Below are 23193 nucleotides of genomic sequence, written 5' to 3' on the forward strand. Positions count from 1 at the left end.
GAGTAAGTGGGTCTGCTCTGCTCGCAAAAGGAGGAGCACCGATTCATGAAAGCTGGGTTTGTTGGCCAACACCGTGCATGTGTGAACTCTGAAGACTTCACAGTAGGAAGAGAGATGAGAATTGAAGGATTAGTCCCTGCTGTCTGTCATTGGCATTCCCATCATCAACACCTTAATTTCCTTCTTTATTGCTCTTTTGAATTTTGATTTGATTCGAGGGACACTGAGAGAGACTGAGGGCCGGAGTATGGAGTGGGAGAGGAGCAATGATTTTGTTTTGTCAGACTGGAATCCCCTCAACACCACCCCCACGGCCCACCTTTGTATGAATGGAGCGTGGAATGTATATCAGATCTTCACCCTTTCTCGGTGAAATCCACTGAACTCCAATATTCCGTCCTGCACTGCCATGGATCCTCCACTCAACTCTGAAAACTGAAAAGCTTAACACCTCGCACGAGGGTTGTTGACTTGTTGCTCATCAAACCGTGACGGACCGGCCCTTCGGCCTGGGAGTGGGAGGCTGAACTGAAAATAAGCTTTTTTTTTAGTTTGGTTCCACGCTAACGCTAGCGCTAGGCCAAAGAAAAGTAAAATTTTCTAGTTGGGCTTGGTTCCCTCTTTCAGCCCATCAGCCTCCAGCAGTCCATTGATCAATGTGTGTGGCTGTTAAAAAAGCAACGCCCAACGGCCCAAGGATACAAGTCTATTTTATTGTAACTAGTAGGAGTTCACTTGTGCTACGTAGCGTTTGGGCTAAAACCTAGAATCAAAGCCTTTGACGTATTGTATTTGTTTGGGTTCATCTAATTCAAGGTGGGGCCGTAGCAATACATCGAAGTCCTTGATTTCGTTGTTTCAGCGCAGCTCATTCTTTCTTGACTAGAAGAGTAGATGTATTTAGTTTTAAAAGCAATTATTGAGATTAAAGACAAACAATGTCTCAGAGAAGAAATATTCCCTCTGTTTTCTTGTTCCGAGGAAGCATAAAATAGTTGGTTATTCTGGTTACTAGGAACAGACAAGCAGAAAAACATATTTCTCACAATAAAGAGGTAAATTTCAAGATGATAAGGGTAAGGGTATTTTAGTTAAAAAGAAAATCTAAAAACTGAAAGTATACTCCCACTTTGTAAGTGGTTTACATTACATAAAGACAACTTGGTTGGGGGGCAGACCGTCACTCCCAATTCTTAAACGACGGGTGGTTTATATGATTAAGGACCTACTCCCAAACAGGCTCTAAATCAGCATGGAATGCCATTTGAGCGCATATGGAGAAAGAGCTTCCGAGACATGCCTCAACTGTCTTTCTGGCTCAGGCAGTGAATAGAGAGTTACTAATAGGCTACGCTACGATTTAAATTCAGACTGCCAAAAGAGAAGTGCGCAAGAAATTTTTCACACAAGTTTTCTTTAATTAAGAACTCTGTAGTCTGTACCCCTGGGAATCGCCTAAAACTGTGATAATTACGTCTCCCTTTCATCTCTGCCTGCTGTTTAGAGGGCTCTAGAGGTTCGTCGGAGAAAACACTAATTCAATTCTTTAGCCCTTGAATGTGTATGCACATTTGCACACCTAGAAGAGTTGATTCAATTGTTTCCGTGGCAAATTCACATACATGCTTTTTTTTCCTGTTCCAAATCATTTATGAAGTTGGTCCTCACATCAATTATTTCAGCTTATTGATACATAGACATATACCTTGAAAATAACAACCTATGTGTATGCAGTAGCTGAGCAGCTAACAAAAGAAATGTGGTAACATCTTATTCTTACAGCTTGGACCGAACTTTCTGTATAAGCTCTCTCCGAAGAATCTTCCCTGAAGCTGATTTTGGAACACTATTTGTGAATGTTACCCTCCTCAATCTTTTGAAGGGTGCAACCTGTAGCGGAAGAAATATTTGAATAAGCATTCATGCCAACAAGTACCTACATCCTAGTTTATCAGAATAAGCATCCTGCGGTGCGCCATTTTGCACACAACTTCGGAAGAAAGTGGGGAGGCATATAGACACAATCCTCAAAGGTTAAAAGCTTCCATCCAACATGAGAAGGGAAAAGTGGGAAACAGTTATGCGAAGCAAAAGCTCATTCTTCTTGACTAGAAGAGTAGATGTATTTAGTGTTTTCTAAAGCAACCATCATGATAGCAATTACATATTAAAACAATGTCTCAGAGAAGCATTCCCTCTGTTTCCTGTTCCCAGGAAGCACAAAACAGTTGGTTTTCCAGTCCCTATGAACAGAAAAGCAGAGAGACATATTTGTAAAACTTTACCAAACGCAGCCTAAAATACCAAATAATTAGAGCGTGGATCTAAAGTTGAGCAATGACATTCTAATCCTTCCTAGACAGAACTTTCCATCTGCTTCCAGAAGAGTATATCTGAAAGGAACTATATAAAAGGTAAAAACATCCTTGCTTATTTAATCAATAGGTTGCATATCAAACCCCGATAAGGACTTGAACCCATAATTTAGTTGGTCTGTCATGTTCCAAACTGAAGAATGATATTATGTCTTCAAGTCCGATATAGAACCAAACAAAAAATGGAGGAAAACACTCCACATCTATCAGAAGGGGAAAAAATTATGTATTTTCATATAAATATAATGCCATCAAATAGCAGAAATGAACTCATCTAATGAAAAGCCATTGCCCAAAGAAACGTAGGTTTTTCCATATTGCACCAACTTAACAATTCAAACCATTCATTCATCCCTAGCCAAGGTTCAAAGTATCGACACGATATGCCTGACACGGGGCATATTGTATTGTATCTTTGAGCCCCAATACACCTGTTTACAGGTGTTTTTACAAAACCCTTTATTTGAAAACAAAAAAAAAACTAAAAAAAAAAACGTGTATTGGTTAAAGTACAGATACAGAGGTGTATCAGTTGAATATTACAGTTCTATAAATGCATCGACAGAAACATAGGAGTCAAAGATAAGTATTTCCTTACCTGCTTGGCAATAAATTTTTGAACATCTTCTTCGGTCAGTGAACTGTTGGGAGTGCGGACAACATAAGCAATTGGGACCTCACCAGCTTCAGCATCAGGAAGTCTAAAAATGAAATAAAATAAGCACAACTAACAATATGAGTAATAATATACATATTCCTTCTAGAGTATTCTGCTAATTATAATGAGAGATAGATTGCACAAATCAATATATCCAAACTTACGGGATGACAACAGCATCTAATATTTCAGGATGAGAAAGAAGAAGTCCTTCAAGCTCTGCCGGTGCAACCTAACAAAGGACCAAGGAGATAAGTAAACACTTTTTGTAGCACAATTTTTATTATACGTAGAAGATACATATAAGATTAGAATCAGAAACAAGTTTCTAGCACTACTCAAACCCAGTAGTGCGTCCACTCTCCGCATCATCTAAACCATCCAAAGGCCACAGCAAATCAGCAGGAGAAAGGGCATATTATGGTTATTGATTCTCTCTCATATTCTAGATCTGCAGACAAAGATCAAATGTAGGCAGTGTTGCATGGACTCTTCTAAATGTATGGCTTTTTTGCATCAGACACACATCAAATTACGACACTCCATAGATTCTTGAGGGACACTTCTGCACAACATTTTTTTTATAGGAAACGATAACTTTCACTTCTGCACAACATTGAACAGATAATGTACAACATGAATGACATTTTTCATATTAAATAGTAGAAGATCAAGACTGCAATCAGTCTTGAACCCTAATAGATTTTAGGTTAAGAAAAGCAGAAGAAAAGTGAGAGGAAGGAGAAGGAAGAGAAGAGAAACAGGAGAACACAAGGGTTTGAAAGGAGGGACAGATTCTAACACATCTGCCGCCGCCACTCTCTTAGTATTTATAGGTTATGTTCAATACATAGAGAAAAGGACAGATCTGCCCATAGTACTTACATGACAAATAAAGTAAATAAAAACTGAAATAAATAACAACCGAAATAACAAACTGACCCCAACTGACACTACTATGACTGAAACAAATAATTACACATGTTGTCCTACGAACACAGTGGGGACCACTGCTGTGGGGCCCACATCAGTGTTCTCTACACTCCCCCTCAAATTGGGAGTAGATATTTATCATTCCCAACTTGGATAGGTCTGCCTCTAACTTCTTCCTTGGTACAGCCCTGGTGAGGATATCCGCAAGCTGCATGTTAGATGTGATATACGGGAGACACACTTCTTGTGATGTGACCCTCTCTCGCACAAAATGTCGATCAACTTCGATATGTTTAGTTTAGTCATGCTGCACTGGGTTGTGGGCTATATTAATAGCTGCCTGATTATCACAATACAGCATCAAGGGCTTTTCATAGTCAATACCCAACTCTTCAAGTAGTGATCTCAGCCATAAGATTTCAGCCACTCCGTTAGCCATTGACCTGTATTCCGCTTCAGCACTAGAGCGGGAAACAACACCCTACTTCTTACTCCTCCAAGAGACAAGGTTACCTCCCACAAGGGCACAATATCCAGAGGTAGACCTCCTGTCATCAACACTCCCAGCCCAATCGGCATCTGTATAGACCTCCACCTTCATGTGATTATTGTTCTTGAGCAATATACCTCTACCCGGGCATCTCTTCAAGTATGTTAATATTCTCTCTGCCGCAAGGAGATGAGAAATTCTAGGGGAATGCATGTACTGGCTGACAACACTAACTGCATAACTGATATCTGGCCGAGTGAGGCAGAGATATAGAAGCTTTCCAATCAACCGTTGGAACATAACTTTGTCTTCAAGAGGCTCCCCACCCTCTGCACTAATCTTGTGATTCTGTTAAATGGGTGTATCAGCAAACTTAACACCTAACTTTCCAGTTTCCGCCAACAGATCTAGAACATATTTTCTCTGAGAGATAAAAATCCCCTGTTTAGATCTAGCAACCTCAATACCCAAAAAATACCGTAGTGCACCAAGATCTTTCACCTCAAACTCTTGATGAAGAGCTGTTTAAGGGCCTCAATCTCATGGCTATCATTTCCTGTCACCACAATATCATCAACATATACTGCTAGTAGTGTCAGAGAGGACTCCACCCTCTTGATGAACAGTGTATGATTTGACTGGGCCTGTACATAACCGAACTTTCCAAGGGCTAATCTGAACCTATCAAACCAGGCTCTAGGTGACTGCTCAAACCATACAATGCCTTGTTCAGTCGGCAAACCTTCTTACCTGTCTCTGTATCATAGAATCCAGGAGGCAACTGCATGTAGACCTCTTCCTGTAAGTCTCCATTCAGAAAGGCATTTTTAACATCCATCTGGAACAAGGGCCAAGAATGATTTGTTGCAAGGGATAACAGAACTCGGATGGTGGTCATCTTGGCTACTGGGGCAAAGGTCTCCAAGTAGTCTATACCATAAGTCTGGGTGAACCCCTTTGCGACCAGCCGGGCTTTGTACCTTTCAATAGAGCCATCAGCATTATGCTTCATAGTGAAAACCCATCTACATCCAACCGGTTTCTTTCCTTTGGGTAGGTCAACCAGTGCCCAAGTATTATTCTTCAGCAGGGCATCCATTTCGACTTGAATTGCATCTTTCCATTCTGGAACTGATAAGGCTTCTTGCACTGTTCTTGGAATAGGGACATTGGCAATGGAAGTGAGATAGGACCGGTAAGAGGGAGATAGGCGATCATAGGATAAGAACTGTGAGATGCTGTGAGTTGTAGATGTGGGGCAATGCCATTTCCCTTTGCGGACGGCAATAGGGAGATCAAGGTCATCCATAGGAGGGGAAGTGGCAACAGTGAAAGGTGTCTCAGTAGGCTCTGGATCTGGAGCCGCAGAAGGAACTAGAGCTGGCCGGGACTGCCGATGACTAGGATCAACCTGCCTGCATCGCCTGTGATAGACTCTCAACTCCTGATCCCTCTGACCACCCTCACCACTACAGCCTTCATCACCCAGTGGAATAGGTAAAGGAACAGCCCCACTCCCATTGCGCTCCCCCTAAGGAAAGCGACTCAAAATCCCACTCTCTGCTCTCCCCCTGAGGAGAAACCCTAGGATAATAGGGTGTCCCCTCAAAGAAGGTGACATCCATGGAGACAAACCTTTTCCCTGAAACCGGATCATAGCAGCAATAACCCTTTTGAGTTTGTGCATAACCGAGGAAAATGCATTTGGAGGCCTTAGGTTCAAACTTGGAATGATGAGACCCGAGAAGCTGAACGAAACAGGTACAACCAAAGGTTTTAAGGGGAACGATGAACAACTCCTCGTCTGGGTATAAAAGGGAAAAAGGGGTTTTTATATCAAGAACCCGGGAAGGAACCCGATTAATGAGATATACTGCCGTGAGGATAGCATCACCCCAGAAGCAAGTAGGTACATTGGAGGTAAACATAATACTTCTAGCCACCTCCAAGATGTGCCTATTCTTCCTTTCGGCAACTCCGTTCTGCTGCGGTGTATGAGGGCAAGTGCTCTGGTGAATAACTCCATGGCTGAGAAGGTAGGAGGTCAATGGCTTAGCAAAGTATTCATTTGCATTATCAGATCTAAGGACTTTGATTTTGGCCCCAAACTGAGTGAGAATCATCTAATGGAAGTTTTGGGTCATAGCAGGAATCTCATCCCGAGAACGCATAATATAGACCCAAGAAAAACGGGTATGGTCATCAACAAACAGTAGAAAGTATCTGTACCCACCCATAGAAGAGATGTGATATGGCCCCCAAACATCAGTATGCACAATATCAAAAGAAGAATTACTCATTTTATACTCAAAGAATAAGAAGTTCTACAATGTTTGGCAAACTCACAACTCTCACACCTCAATTTTGATAACTCAACAGACTCAAATAAAGCAGGAAACGGACTCTTCAAGGACCTGAAAGACAAATGACCTAATCAATTATGCCAAAGCATAACCGGACTCACAGACTGAGAAACAAAAGACTTGTTATCCACCGACTCCTCCCAACGAGAACTCTCTCCAAGCAGATAGATCTCATTCGTCTCACGGCCAGTCACAATCACCTTCCTCGTCTCCAAGTCCTAAAAAACACATCGGTCAGGGAAAAAGGTTACTGAACAGTTCATATGTTTGGTAATACTATTGACTGAAAGCATGTTAGTATCAAGCTTAGGAACATGCAAGACAGAAGATAAAGAGATAGTATCCGATAACTTGATGTCACCCTTGCCCGAAATGGGAACAAGAGAGCCATCAGCAATGCATACTCTATCTCGGCCAGAGGACAAGTGATAAGAAGTGAACAATGATGGCAAGCTAGTCATATGGTCGGATGTACCTGAATCTATTACCCAACAGTGGTCTGTATTACCTGGAGCTGAAGCATGGTAAGCTGAGGCTCGAGTACCTGAATGTGCAAACGCAAATGTGGCAGAAGCTGATGGTGACTGAGATGGCTGAGCTGAACTCCCAACTTCCTTTTCCAACTATATAAAGGCAGCCCGAACCGCGGCTAAGGTCTCTAGGGATGTGCCTGATGAGGATGTTGAATCAGTGTTCACAGCCACATGAGCATTACCTTTCTTATTTCTTAGTTTTGCTACGACCAAATGAGGATGTAGCTTCCAACAAGTATCTTTTGTGTGCTTGGGTTTCTTGCAATGTTCACATACCAGGTCCCGTTTATCTTCCTTCTTCCGGTCCCTTTCTGGATCACCCCTTGACTTAGGTTTAACAGCTGTCAGGAATGGGGAAGGGGGCTGAGGCTGCATCATGACTTTCCTCCTGGTCTCTTCACTATGCACCAGGGAGTATGCTTGAGAGAGGGTCACACTATCTCTGGTCAGTATCTGTTGCCGCACAATGTCATATTCTGAATTCAAGCCAGCCAGAAACTCAAACACCCTATTTGTCTCGACTTGCTTTCTGTGAGTCTGTGCATCTTTGGGACTCTCCCACTCAAGAGTCTCTAGATGATCAATCTCATGCCACAAGGATTTCAAGGTAGAGAAGTAGACAGAAACTGGCTTTTCTCCTTATTTAAGACTGTTCCCCTCACACTTTAGTTCATGGGCTCTGGCAACATTAAGGGGTTGGGAATAGGTTTCTTTCACAACATCCCATATCTCTTTGGTTGTCTTTGCCCACAAGTAATTTCGGCTGATATGTGGCTACATAGAATTACACAGCCATGCCATAACCAAATAGTTCTCTTGAACCCACTTGGTGTACGTTAGGTCCTCCTTAGAAGGTTCTTTCACATCTCCCAAGAGGTAACCTAGTTTTCCCCTTCCTCCAATAGTCATCATGGCTGATTGAGCCCATTCCAAGTAATTTGACCCATCAAATATCACAGTTGTAATATGAAACCCGGTTTCAGATACACTACCATAATTGTTGCTCCCAAAACTACTTTCTCCCTGATTTTTAAACTCCATCTTTGGTCAAGAATCAGTAGCTACAAACTGTTAGAGCCACTACACCAGAAAATAGCACTTGGACAATCGATCACAACCAGAAAACAGTATGAAATCAATGCAGGTCTGATTTGAAACCACTTTGTAATCACGGTATATGCATGAACTAGTGCAGGCCTGATCTGAATCCAATCGGCAATCACAGTATATGCATGAAACCAATACAAATCTGATCTGAAATCAATCGGCAATCACAGTACCAAACAATCTGTCAAGTTTTTTTATCCCCTAGAAGAGCTCGAAGCCAAAACCAGCTTAGAGAGCAATCTGAGATGTTGGAGCAGAATTAGGGTTTCAATCGTAGGTCTGAAATAAGTGCTCAGCTGCACTTTCCAAGCAATCCGTACAGTTAGGACCTGTCGTAGGGTCAATATGAAACCCTAAAACTGATCACCTCTGAGAGAAGATAAAGAGGGTTTGGCCCAATAGTCAAACCCTAGATTAGAGAGAAAAACCTTAAAGCAGTTCGGCCTCTCCTTCTAGATAGGTCCAACCTATCTCGACTGATAGCAGTCTCTGGAAACTAAATAAAACTTACTCAAAGAATGCTGTTCACTGCCTTCCAGGGTTACCTGAACCCTAGCCTTCGCTGCTTCTTCCTGATTACCAACTCTCTGCAAGCCGCGGCAAGTCCTCAACAGCTGTGGACTAGACACACATGAGAAGCCCTAGATAGGCTCTGATACCAAGTAGAAGATCAAGACGGCAATCAGTCTTGAACCCTAATAGATTTTAGGTTAAGAAAAGCAGAAGAAAAGTGAGAGGAAGGAGAAGGAAGAGAAGAGAAACAGGAGAACACAAGGGTTTGAAAGGAGGGACAGATTCTAACACATCTGCCGCCGCCACTCTCTTAGTATTTATAGGTTATGTTCAGTACATAGAGAAAAGGACAGATTTGCCCTTAGTACTTACATGACAAATAAAGTAAATAAAAACTGAAATAAATAACAACTGAAATAACAAACTGACCCCAACTGACACTACTATGACTGAAACAAATAATTACACATGCTGTCCTACGAACACAGTGGGGACCACTGCTGTGGGGCCCACATCAGTGTTCTCTACATAAATGTTACTTAGTAACAAAGGCAACGTTTTAGACCCATTTTTTGTAAGCATACCATGCTTAGAATTCAAAAATAAGAACTATTTTAATAGTTATACTTTCTACAAACATGTTATGAGTCCATGTTTTCTTGTCTTTCCAAGTCAGACTCTTTGACGTGCATCAGATTCCAACTTTTGTTTATGCAACACTGCAGGCAAGTGATGAGCCATCTCTACTTAGTTTTCTCCATTTTGACTTCCAATATATTATAGGTAAATAATTCTGTTAAACCAACCAAGGATCCAAATATCTTGGCATTTGGGCTAGACAAATCATTGAGATTGCTTGTCTTGGCATCTAGGAGAGCGTCTAAGATGGATTAAGGGGGTCAATACAATGCATAAATCCCATGTCATTTGCACCCGTTGCTTGAAAACATTTTTTACCTCATTATTGAAAACCATTGGCAAGAAGTCATATCCTTCATTAAGGGGCTCTGATGTTGTATATGCCAGGCCAAACATATCCAGTTTTTAGTTTCTTTCTTTCAACTTTATTAGACAATTTGTGCAAATGACATGGGGTTTATGCCCTACATTTTGCATATAACAACCTAGTGAAGGTTAGAAAGATCTCAATGTTTCTGCCTCCCAGCCTCTACCTCTGGCACTTTTAAGGTCAATAGCTTGCTGGCATGTGGCAATGTTGGTTTCATAAAAAGATGGTTTATCATGTGCATGATGTGAGTTGAAGTAGCCAGAAAGACTAGAATTTATAATTTGATCAAAGATATGTCCCCGGATGAGTGCACCCAGGAATAGGTTCCTTGTAGCTACCCTATATAGATCTTGAGGAAGCTTAGTTAAGGAAACTAATCAGATCGTATTCGTGTATAAAACCTCATGATTCATTTAATCAGACAGTTGACCACATTGGTTACACTTCAGTAAATTAATAGGGGTATTTTTTTAATTTTAGTTGCTTAAATTCTGTGCATTTTCTTCAGTAAATCAATAGGTCAGAGCTCCCTATTAAATTTTGTTTCTTCACTACCAAAAAGAAAAAAAAAACAGCTCTTCATTTGAATGGTAAAAGCCTTTTCATGTATATTTTTACACTTCTTCTCATTAACCATGTAAAATCACTGTACAGTCTCTTGTTCCACTTTTTTTGTTTGAATTTTAATGTTTATTTGCTAACAATAATTCAATATGACAGGCCATTCTTGGTGAAATGGTAAAACTTCAGGTGACAAGTATGAGAATGCGGATTCAAGTTTGAGATTGGCCACTTTGTGCCAAGAAAAAAATGCCAAGGTTAGCTCTTTATCCACTTCACCCCTCCCTGAGGGCTGGGGCCAAACATTGGGCAATGGCCTTTTCAACAATTCAGTGGGACAGCATAGCAGATCATTTGTAAATTCCCATTGTATAGATCCTTTGTGTGCATGGTTTTTCTTCCCAGATGTCTTTATGCTACACAATATTTTACCTATTCCAAAAAAAAAAAAAAATCATTTGTATGTGGGGCTTTATGACCCCCTAACTTTTCATTACTTGTAGAAGGTGAAGACTAATTTGTGTGACAAAGAAGCATGCTTCTTACTTTAACTTTTATAATCAATGTGTAAATTACATGTATAACCCTGATTTATAACCATGAGTAAAAGAATTATATTGCCCTTGCACCATATAACGGAGGAGAAAAATGTCATAGAACCCCTACTGTTCTTTCCCATTAGATAAATCAGTTTTCAATGCAGAATGACATGTTCAAATAGCATGTTACACACCTCACGTGCATATATTGCATGAAAGTGAAGTTCTAACAGTAGGTCAATGCACATATTTGTATGTTTAAAACAAGCCATACATATTCAAGTTATATCTATGAAGGGCAATTTGAAGTTAGTAAGCATGGGAAGGAGCAATACAAGGATGCTAACATTAATGTATTTAAAATCAGGCCAAGCATCAAAATGGAAAGGCCTCGTTTCCCAGTCTTCACAGTTCAACTGTGGTAACCTGAAAAAATTCAGTTTTTCATGGTTTTCAATGACTTGGAAATACAACCAGTTTCAGTAGAAACCAGTTCAACCAGATGGTTGGATCCAACTCTCAAAACATTAGCCAACATAAGTAACAGCACCTGCAAGATACTATATTACCTGAAAGCCTTTGTACTTGATGAGCTCTTTTATTCGGTCAACAACAAATAATCGTCCTTCATCATCAAAATACCCAAGATCTCCTGTATGTACCCAACCTTGTTTATCTATAGTGGACTTGGTAGCCTGTGGATTGTTAAAATAACCTGTAGACATTTTTAAGATTGGTAAAACTAAGTAGCATTTAGGTTTAGACACAACACATGGTGGAAAGAGTTAAGCAACAACAAAAGGTAAATGACAATGATTAAAATCATAGGATGCATGTTATTCTAATTTAACAGACTTCAAGAGATTAGGGTGTAGTTAAAGCATCAACTAGGCAATCACCTAGGTGTTTTGAAGGGAAATGACCTAAATTACCAGCTAGGCAGGCAGTATGTATATATTCATCTTACTATGCGTAAATGACAATTATGCCCCATTATTTATTGAATTTAGTCTGCAATCCACTTTTGATTAATACAGATGTATACAGAGCTGGAACTCCATATTACTTAAAAATATTGTCATAATTTCTGAAACCAAGTGTAAGTTGTTATTTCATCATTTATGATTTAATTTGTGGTGTAATAGTTTATTATTAACATGAAACTCCATATTACTTATGTATATATGCATACATTATAAAATGTGTATGCATCTAGTTATTTTTGTTGCCAAGGAGATGCCTAGTTTCCACCTATTGACTCACCTTGCCAAGCAAAAACGCCTAGCCATTGCCTATCCACTTTCATTACAAGGCAAGAATCAAAAACATAATTTTTTAGTGTTTTCATCAAAGTGATGTCATTGATGAGTTATGAGATGCCATACTTGGGAGAATATAAGCTAGAAATTTGAATAAGCAGGTTTTAAGAGCATAGATAGAGAAGAACATGAGGATTTAAATTAAAAAAAAAAAAAATCTGGTTGTGGTTCATTGTTCAAGCTGATATTTTACTCTTTATAGGATTCAAGATACAATATCCACATCATGAGAAACACAATAAAAACTAGCAGAGAAAAGATAACATATATCCAGAAGTGCAAAATATATAGCTTAAGATTAAAAACTGAAAAAGAGACTAAAGCTACACCTTGCATCATATTGGGTCCTCGAACCCATATTTCCCCTAATTGATTAGGAGGAAGAAGCTTCAATGTGTCTACACTAACTATTTGTGCTTCAATCCCCGGAACAAGGGTTCCAGTTGAACCAGTATGGCGAGCTCCACCCCTTGGATTATCTAGTGAGACTATTCCACAAGTCTCTGTCAAACCATAGCCCTGCCAAGGATGCAAGGAGTACAATTATCCAAATCAGGATTTAAGCTATTTCCAGAAACCAGACTTCGCTAGCAAACATCTTTGCAGAAACCATACAAGGCAACTTATATAGGAACCAAAGGAAACCCATCAAAATCCAACACTTTGATTCCCACAACAGTAATTGAATTATCCATTTCTAATATATGATTTGATTTTTACCAGAATATGATACTAAAATTCAACTTCTTTAAGAAGAAAAAAAATAGCAACAATCAGCCCTATAAAGAACTAGGATTTTCTTTTCTGTTTTTCTAGGAAAGGATCATTAAAAAAGATATTGAAAACTCAAGTTCCTCCATTAACAGAGAAGGTAGAAATGCTGGAATGCTTCATTATTTATGCTTATGAATTTCTTTCTTCCTTCTTGTATTATGCTAATTTACCAATAGACTAAATTGTCAATCAAAACTAAGATGTATACTTGTTATACTTCTCAAGCAACAAAAGAAGACAAGTCAAAATTGGAAATAACTTGCTTGGCTTTACTTAAGGTTTGGACAGACCTCGTGTTCTTGTTGTATTACTGTAACACTTGTAAATCATAATAGTGTTTTATTCTTTCTGTGGTAAGGTAATGGCCAAACTGTGAGATATTGTTCATGCATTTTTATGGATCAGGTACACCACCCACATTCAAATTTGATCTGTTAATACACGGATTCAAATCAAACCTTGTCCAATGGATTTAGATCAAGATTGGATGTGGATAATATACACCATTAATAAACTGAACTAAAAAAAAATCAAAATAATATGCATTAAAAGTTAACTAGAAATAACCTTGGCATTGCAGATCATGAATAAAATGACTTGGGGACCATTTAATAACAACTGAAATGTCTGAACTGAAAAGCTTATTGCTTTGTCTTTTAGTGGATAAGTTTTCAAAGGGGTTCTAGGTTCCTTAATGTCTGAAACTGAAGTTGGATAAATTACTATACTTTCGAATATTTGGGATCCTTCTGAGTCTTTGGTATCCCTCTTTTTGTAGCCTAATTTCTAGTAGAATTGGAAATTTCTCAATTCTTTAGTTCTGAAGCTTCGTGATGGCAATGTTATCCAAGTCACAAATGTTTATGGGCCAACAGTTTCAAATCTCAGGGCGGTTTCTGGGAGGAATTATCAGATATGAGAGGCTCTCTGACCCATCCTTGAGTCATTGGTGGTGATTTTAATGTAACTCTATCGGTGGAAGAGAAAAATACAAGGGGTGGAAGAACAGGGTCGATGAGGTTGTTTGCTGATTTTATTAATAATATGGAACTTATGGATATCCCTATTCAGGGCAACAGATTCGCCTGGACCAATAATCAAGAAAATCCCACCCTTGTGAGGCTGGATAGGTTTTTGGTATCTTCGAATTCGGATGTTATCTTCCCTGATTTTAGGCAGGTTACCCTCCCTAGACCTGTTTCTAATCACTGTCCTGTTCAACTAATCAGTGGTCATCGTGAGAGAATTAGAACTCCTTTTAAATTTGAAAATGCCTGGTTTGAGGAGGACAAACTTATTCCTTTGATAAAATCTGTGTGGAATGATCTTCAGGTGGAGGGTTCAAGCTCTTTTATCTTGGCAAAAAAACTGGGAGCTATCAAAGGAAAATTAAAATTTTGGAATTTGGAGAATAGATTAAATTCGGGTACTGAAAAGAAAGCTTTACTAAGTACCATTGAAGAGATTGACAGAGCTTAAGAGGTGGGTCACTTATCTGAAGAGTTGAGGCTGAAAATATCCCAAGCAAAAAGCAATTTTGATGAGTTGGCTGTAAAACCACTTGGTTAAAGGAGGGTGACAAAAACACGCACTTCTTTCACAAAATGGCAAACGCCCGAGTTAGAGCTTCCTCAATCAACAAGCTGGTGTGGGAAGATAGGAGTGGGAATCATGTAAAGAGATTAAGTCAGTAGCAACCACCTTTTATAAAAATCTCTATAGGGAAAATTGGACCTACTGACCTTCCCTTCAAGCAGCTGAATGAAGATAGAAACTTTGGCTTGAGAGACCCTTCACAGAGGAGGAAATTAGAGCAGCAATTAAGAAGTTAGAAGGAGATAAATCGCCTGGGTCGGATGGTCTTACAAACCTTTCCTACCTGAAATGCTGAGATTTTGTGAAAAAAGACTTGTTGAATGTGTTCCAGGCTTTTCATTCAAATGCCTCTCTGCAAATAAGCTTGAATGCCACATTATTACTCTCATTCCAAAGATTGAAAGGGCTGTGAACATTAAGGATTTCAGGCCAATCAGCCTCCTACACAGTTTCTATAAAATCCTGGCTAAAGTTCTGGCAGAAAGAATGAAAGGGGTGTTAGGTAGTGTAATTTCTAATAACCAAAGTGCATTTGTTCCAAGGAGGCAGATGGTAGACTCAATTCTCATTGTTGATAAGTTGATAGATTCCAGAAGAAGAGAGGGAACCCCAGGTGTGATTTGTAAACTTGATATTGAGCAAAGCACATGACTATGTCAACTGGAATTGCTTGGGTCTTGTGTTGGAAAGAATGAATTTTGGGCAGCAATGGAGAAATTGGATCGGAGTTTGTATTAAGACTCCTAAATTTTCAATCCTAATTAATGGCCAATCTACGGGGTTTTTTGGCAGCTCTAGAGGCTTGAGCCAGGGAGATCCTCTTTCCCCTTTGTTGTTCATCTTTGTCATGGAAATTCTCGCTCTTTTTAGCAAGAAAGCTACAAATTCTGGTTATTGGGATGGATTTGCAATTTCCCCTGGAAAGGAAAAAGTCGATATCCTTCAATTTGCAGATGATACCCTATGTTTTGTTGATGCATCTCTGATTCAGTTGGAATCGGTGCTTAGGATTCTGAGCTGGTTTGAAGTGGTGTCTGGTCTCAAAGCTCACCTGAGTAAAAGTCAGATCATCCCAGTGGGCCATGTCTCAAATTTAGAAGAATGTGCAGAAGTGATGACTTGTCAAATTGATCTTCTCCCGGTAAAGTATTTGGGCTTGCCTCTCGGGGATAAATACTCTTCCTCCTCGACCTGGGTTTCAATTATTGAGAGAATGGAGAAAAAATTGGCTTCTTGGAAGGCAAAATATCTGTCATTTGGGGGTAGAGTAACATTGATTAAGAGTACACTTTTAACCTCTCTACTTATTTCCTCTCTCTTTTCCCCATCCCAAGCAAAATAGCAAATAGGCTGGAGCAAATCCAAAGGAACTTCTTATGGAGGGGATGTGAAGATTAAAAGAAGATTCACATTGTAAAGTGGGAGCAAGTGTGTCTCCCTATGGAAGTTGATGGGCTGGGAATAAGAAATCTAAAGAAATTTAATTATGCCCTTCTCAATAAATGGCTATGGAGATTTGCTACTGATAGGAATGCATGGTGGAGAAACCTTATTGTGGGAAAGTATGGGGTGGAGTGGGGTGATTGGAGATCTAAGAATCCTCATCCAAGTGGGGGCAGATCTCTCTAGGCAGGCATATTGAGGAATCCTCCTATCCACTTGGATGGGATCAGATTTTAAGGTGGGTAAAGGGGATAGAGTTAAGTTTTGGAAGGATCCCTGGTGTTTAAAGGGCTCCTTGGCAGATGCTTTCCCCCTCATTTTCCAAATCTCTGTGAATCAAGATTCTTCAGTAGCTAAGAATTTTAATGTTTCTGGTGGTTCCATTATTTGGACTCCTCCTTGTAGGAGAAGTTTGTTTGATTGGGAGGTGGAAGAGTATGTAGCGCTGTTGGGGCTGCTTCAAAGTCAAATGATAGATTTGAGTCTGGAGGATGAATGGAGATGGAAATAGAATGCAGACGGTTGCTTCTCTGTTAAATCCCTGGTTCTTAAGCTGTACAGGTCAGGTCAGGTGGATTTCCCTGCCAGTCAGATTTGGAATCCAACTAACCCCTCCAAGATTAATTTTCTGATTTGGACAATGGCTCTTGATAAATGTCTGACTAAAGTTAATCTGGAGAGACGTGGCATTCAGATTCTGGATCTTTCTTGTGGTTTGTGTGGATCTCTTGCAGAAACTACAGAGCATTTGTGTATCCACAGCCCAGTTTCTTCTATGATCTGGGGGCATTTCCTAAAGGCTTTGGAGATTAGTTGGGTTATGCCAAGACCAGTGAAGGAGCTGCAGAACTGTTGGAGAATTGAGGGCCTCAGCAAGAAAGGAAAGCTTGTTTAGAGTACCATTCCAGCAGCTGTGTTATGGTCCATTTGGACTGAAAGAAACAACAGAATTTTTTGTGATAAATTTAAAAGCTCGGATGAAGTAGTGCAGAGAGCTGTGGGCAAGTTAATCTCTTGGGTGTTGGTGACTGAGGAGTTCAAACATCAGAATATGTCTCGTTTGTTTTGTTCTCAGTCATGGATGAGTTTGTAATTTGATTTGTGCCCAGGTATTCTTAGTGGTCTGGGTTTTGATGTACTAATCTTTTTATGTGATGAATAATTTACTTTACCTTTTTCCAATATATATATATATATATATATATATATATATGCTTTTGGATATTTCATTATCTAATCATTTTATCTACTAAAAGACAAAGCAATAAGTCTTTCAATTCAGCAACTTAAGCTGTTATAAAAAAATAACAGCAGATATACTTTCTACGAGACTTGAACTTATGACTTCTTAGTAGACATACAACATTCAAGTAAAGACATGAGAAAATCGAAGCAATCATTAAAAAGGGTTACCTCTGTAACACTAATATTTTTGTAGATCTGCTATTATATTTCACCACTTCTTACAGAGAAAGGGGAAAATGTTTCTAGCTGAAGTACCTGAACGACCACAGCCTGAGGAAAATTCTTTGCACATTCCTCCATTATCTCCTTCCCCAGAGGCGCAGCACCCGAACCAAGCTTCCTCAAAGAAGACACGTTGTATTTCTTGACCACACTCTGCTTCGCAAGAGCAATCATGACTGGTGGCACAACAAACAAATAAGTCACTCTGTACTTGTCAATCGATTTCAGAACCATCTCAATATCGAACTTCCCCATAGTAACAACCATATTGCCCCTCTGCAACTGCGCATACGTAATAATTGAAAGCCCGAATATGTGAAACAAAGGAAGAAAACAGAGGAAAACATTGTGCGTCTCTCTGTCGACGTCCTGGTCGGCAGTTGCCATGATAGCGGCCGAGATGAAATTCCGATGAGTCAGAATCACACCCTTACTCGTACCTGTCGTACCAGATGAATACAGAAGAGCTGCAGTATCGCTCTGTTTAACAGAAGCTACAGGAAAATCGGATACTGACCCTCCCGCCATGTTAACCAGGTCAAAGAAGGAAGTAGTTCTGGCACGGGAGGCTATCGATGAAGCACTCGGAGGCCCCAAAAAGACAGCTGGTAACCCGAAATCCTTCACCTTGTCCCATAATGGAGGAACAGTGATTACGAGCTTCGGGCCAGAGTCGTTCACCTGCTTGGCGATCTCTGCGGTGGTGTAAAGAGGATTCACAGTGGTAGCAATAGCTCCAATAGCAACAACCCCCAAGAAACAAATGGGGAATTGAACCGAATTAGGGGCTAATATGAGAACAACATCGCCTTTCTTTATGCCCAAGCGAACCAAACCATGAGCAACCTTAGCAATCGTGGATTTCAACTGGCTGAAGTTCAAGGCATCGCCGGAATCGGCGTCCACGAGAGCAAGTTTGTCAGAGTAAGAAGAAGAGTTCCTGAATAGAAAAGAGACCATAGAAAGGTTTGGGTCCTTAGGAAAAACCACAGGAGGTCGCAGGGATCGATAGACCCCATCCCTTCCATATCCAGATTTCTCCATTGAAGTTGCAGGAACGAGGTAGTATGGAAATGGTATACTTCAGATCAGATGATATAATACTGACTGCAAGCGAGAAGTGTGATCATTAGCCAACGAAGTCAATACAACAACCCAATTGTGTTGAGTCAAATTCAATTTCACGTGTTGCATCGAGAAACAAAATGAAATTCAGACATGGAATCGCATTTTGTGAGGTAGACCATGACTGTTCTGAAATATGGATAGAGATTTGGGCTTAAAAAAAGTGCATATTTGGAGCCTAAAATAAAGAAACGCCCCATGCTTGGAGCCTAAAATAAAGAAACACCCCATGTTTTAATTTTTACCACTATGAAGAAGAGGTTTATTTGTGTTTTCACTAAGAATTTGTTCAACTGATCAAGATGAAATGTGCTCATATCATTTTTCAAAATAAAAATTTAATTTAGGGGGTGCTCTCCGATGCGAATTGCTTTTTTTTATTATTGTCTATTTTATTTTTATTTTTGTTTATGTTATCTTCCTTTTATTTTTTCTTTGACTTCTTATTTTTATGTTTTTTATTACTTTCTGAGTATTTTCAAAACAAAAAACCATTCCCAAACAGATATACAAGCATTCCTAACAGAAGATGATGCATTAATAAGGCAGTTAAAAAGTATAAGAGGTGTCTTATTAGTTCACAAGCTATATTGTAGGTCTTACTATTTACATGAAATTATAGAAGGTATCTCTGTAAATGACCCTTGAAAATGTAAAACCCCTACCCCAAACCCATTTAAACGGAATAGAAAAAGAACTGTAAATAGATCGGATCTAATCACATATAAGGTATATCAAAATTTGAATTGTTAGTATTCAGATTTGAATTTTGACTTGTAATTGTATAATTAATATTTAATAGCATTAATAAAATAAACTAAAAATGATCAAAATATCATATATTGTTAATAAAATGAACTAAAAATTGACTAGTATTTTATATCATGAATAAAATATATTGAGATGAAATTTTGTAAAAATAGTAAAAACATAACATTCAAACCACTCCACTAATATATAAAATATAAGTATATATATGAATATATACATTTAAATCCAATCCAATTGGATTGACTATGATACCTGAAAAACTTAATTCCAATCAACCGGTGTCATAAAAATGACAATCAAGTGGTATTCATCAAAATTCAGTTTTAGTAGTTATAATACTCTGTGGAAAAGTCTTCTCTACAATCAAAAACCTTAGAGCTTAAGAGAATGACAACCAATGACCCCTCTCTTCCAAGATAAAGTTGATGATTGATGGTTATAGAAAAGAAGGACGATTAGGGATCCTGTAGAGTGACAATTATTTTTCCTTCCAAGGTCTGCTTGTTTGCGATGCAAATTTGAACCAGATACAAATTTTACACCGGATTCAGTTTTATATTTATTTATTTGTAGCTATGGCTCAGTTTATATGTAGAGTACAAAACCTTATATACAGCATTTCTAAACCTTGTATCTGCACTCTTTCCAAACGGAGTCTATGTGATTTATACTCCCACCTAATACAAAATTTGTACTCATTTGCATTTATTGGCAGTGCACATTTTGCATCTCAAAATCCAATGCAAAATGAAGACCACCATCCACCTACCTTGATTCTCTTTATTATAAAGTGAAGACTGCATCATTCTTTTTATGTATCACTCCCAAACAAATAACCCTCTTCCTACCTCCATTATCTTTCATATAAAGGGGGGATTACTTCATTTCACTTCCTAATTTATTCACCACAAACAAATAAAAAAGAAAAGCCAAATGTAAGGCTAAAATAAATCAGAATTTACACACAGCCAATTCATAATCATACGTATTTTACACTTCATCTGCACATTAAGCCTTAAAAATTGAGTAACAATGGTAATTGGTAAATGACAATGAATTAGAAAGAAAGATCAGCAGCTCTTGAAACGGTTGATAATAAAACAGAATCAAACATATTACTAAACACCTCCTTGCCCCCTAAAAGAGCCTATGATTACTCTTTGTGAGAAATCAAAATCATGTGATAATTTTTCAATGGGAAAATTCCCGATAGGTATCATGTACTTTAGGCCAAGTGTCAATTCAGTACTCGAACTTTAAAATGCGACAATCTAATGTCCGAACTTTCATTTTGCGACAATCTAGTACCTAACGTTAACGGACCGTTAGTTATATATATCACGTGACCTCATGTGCGATTTAAAAAATTTGAAATATCAAAATTACCCTTAGTAAATACACTCATTCTTTCTCTCTCTACATGTCGAATTCATCGATTGCAATGAAACCCCACCACTCCATCTCCTCTCTCACATATTCTTGTAAAGTAGTTTCCTTAAGATACGGTGTAAGCCACTTGCTGCAAACCAACCCAACCCACATCCGCCTTTCACTTCATCATGTGTTAGCTGCCCTCGGTTCATCTGATCCACCTGTGGCAAGCCCTCCGGAGCTACTGTCAAGGCCAACTTCGGAGCCATCCTCTTTTCCACCGGAGGTGCCTGTAACTTGTACAGCTCCGGATATCGAAACCGCGCTGCCACCTGAAGTAGGGATCCCCAATCCTCCTACTGCTCCTCCATCTTAGATACCACCAAGGCCTAACCCTAGGCCGGAATTTCCAGGACCCCCAATTCCGTCTCCGAGCATTCCTAACATTCCGATACCAAAGCCGCCGGATGTAGTGCCACCTCAACCGTCGAATCAAATACCGCCTAGGCCTCCGAGTATCGATCCACCACCGTCGATGCCTCCCGATATCATACCACCCACGGGGCCGTTTGCAGTTTTTCTGCAACTAGTTGGTGAATCGTGAGGATTTTTCTTTAATTAAGTTTGATATATATAACGTGCTTATTTACGGTGTGCATAAAAGGGTTATATTTCTCATTGGTGAGCATTATGTTCATTTTTATTCATTCATAGTTTTTCAAAGAAAAAAGTTTCCATCGGAAGAATCGCAGAACAAAGATCAAATCATGGTTCGGACTGTAATAGTGGTGGTGAACTTTTGTTTAGTTCTAACTCTATGAACAATGGTTTTCTTTCTTTGGTTTTCTCTTGTATGGCGGGGAACAGTGGGGTGTTCAAGGAAAAGACGATGAACAGTAAAAAATTAAACGAAACTTAAGGGGCATTTGTTTCTTTTTCCCATCACACCTAACAGTGAGTTAACGTCAGTTACTAGATTGTCGCAAAATGAAAGTTCGAATACTATATTGTCGCATTTTAAAGTTCGGATGCTAAATTGACACTCGGCCAAAAGAACAAGGTACCTATCAGGAATTTCCCCTTTTCTAATCCTAATTCCATCACTGTCTCCCCGCATTCATTTGGGTGGGGGGCTCACAAGCTTGATCGGAGCAAATGTGAACTCCAACTCCCATAAGCGAGAAAACTAGATAAAAGATGGTGATGGGTGGGGAAAGTGCACCATACAATACAAGAGGTAGATAGATGCAAGGTTTTTAAAACCGACTCAGAGACCGAATCGGTTAGGGGTCTGGTTCCCAAGTCGAACGGTCTGACCATTCGAACCAAACAATCGACCCGTTATGACAAAAAAAAATTAAAAATTAAAAAAAAAAATAAAAATTAAAAAAAAATAAAAAACAGTCAAAATCATTGAATGGTTCGAATGGTTAAACCACACGGATCAGTGGTTTACTGACCAAATCAACGGGTTTTTGAAAAAATCCGATTTTGAGAAAAAACGGAACCAGTCACCTCCCGATTTTTTCCGATCCGGTTTTGAAAACCATGGATAAATGTTCACATCGGCTGAGAAATTAGAAGTCAACCTCAATGCCACACATGTAATGACGTAAAAAGTAATACTGTTCTTACAAGAAATCATTGTCTTTCCAAACTTATGCATTTTAGTCTATTTTGTTTATACTATCAAAAAAGAAAAAAATAATAATAAAAGTTTGCTTTTCGATGCTTATCTAGAGCTGATGGATGGTGCTCTGTAGATTGTATTGCGGGCATCGTTTGGATTTGGTTCTGGACCTCAAAGCTTACTGCATTGGTATCACATCAATCAATTTTGTTGAAGCTTAGACTGTTTGAGAAGCAATTAATATTCTACAAATTTCAACGATTCCTCATTACGGAAGGTGACTCAAAGTTTATAATTGACTGCCTCAAAAGATCAGTGAAGTCCTCATAGAGATTGGAGATTATCATTGAAGAATGTCTCAGTCTCCTCCCCCTATTAAACTTTAGCATCACCTTTCGAATTTCGATATGCTTATTGAGAAGCAAATTAAGCTACGAATTGCTTGTGCATAATGCTCTGTCTGGTTGCTCCCTCAAAATTGATTGGATCCTGTTAATTTGCTTTTTTGATTCTTGGGGTCAACCTTTTTAATGACTTATTAAAAGGCGAAATAAAGCATCATTCAGTTAAGCCTCTTCAACTGTCGTCAAACGGCACCTAAAGCGGTTTATATGAA

At 39.1% G+C, this 23193-nt stretch overlaps 1 protein-coding gene and 1 long non-coding RNA gene across 3 annotated transcripts; both read right to left on the reverse strand.

The window, feature by feature from the left end:
- Window positions 1-1588: 1588 nt before the first annotated feature.
- LOC104604518 (AMP-dependent synthetase and ligase family protein) lies at window positions 1589-19056 on the reverse strand. 2 transcript variants are annotated; one of them, XM_010268895.3, is made up of 6 exons: window positions 17714-19056; window positions 12730-12919; window positions 11651-11796; window positions 3198-3265; window positions 2974-3076; window positions 1589-1890 (listed from the first exon to the last, which is right to left on the reverse strand). In XM_010268895.3, exons 1-6 carry the CDS (start codon window positions 18722-18724, stop codon window positions 1777-1779), a joined length of 1632 nt encoding a protein of 543 aa, XP_010267197.1. In that variant the 5' UTR covers window positions 18725-19056; the 3' UTR covers window positions 1589-1776. The 2 variants fall into 2 exon arrangements, with proteins under 2 accessions (XP_010267197.1, XP_088745516.1); XM_088889390.1 differs by having other exon boundaries at window positions 2974-3102; window positions 17714-19009.
- Window positions 14680-15179, reverse strand: LOC148790583 (uncharacterized). Its single transcript, XR_016077204.1, has 3 exons — window positions 15045-15179; window positions 14917-14965; window positions 14680-14817 (listed from the first exon to the last, which is right to left on the reverse strand). It is a non-coding gene; the product is annotated as an uncharacterized LOC148790583 (long non-coding RNA).
- Window positions 19057-23193: the final 4137 nt, after the last annotated feature.

The sequence above is a fragment of the Nelumbo nucifera genome, chromosome 6 (assembly GCF_055504915.1).
Source record: "Nelumbo nucifera cultivar China Antique chromosome 6, China Antique-T2T, whole genome shotgun sequence".
Classification (NCBI taxonomy): Eukaryota; Viridiplantae; Streptophyta; class Magnoliopsida; order Proteales; family Nelumbonaceae; genus Nelumbo; species Nelumbo nucifera.

Excerpts from the sequence above, each read along its gene's own strand:
- LOC104604518 (XM_010268895.3), bottom strand. The coding sequence starts at position 18,724 with ATGGAGAAATCTGGATATGGAAGGGATGGGGTCTATCGATCCCTGCGA. Across the intron at positions 3,266-11,650 it reads TCAAGTACAAAGGCTTTCAG|GTTGCACCGGCAGAGCTTGA; the intron begins GTAATATAGTAT and ends GTCCTTTGTTAG. Across the intron at positions 1,891-2,973 it reads AAAAATTTATTGCCAAGCAG|GTTGCACCCTTCAAAAGATT; the intron begins GTAAGGAAATAC and ends CTTCCGCTACAG.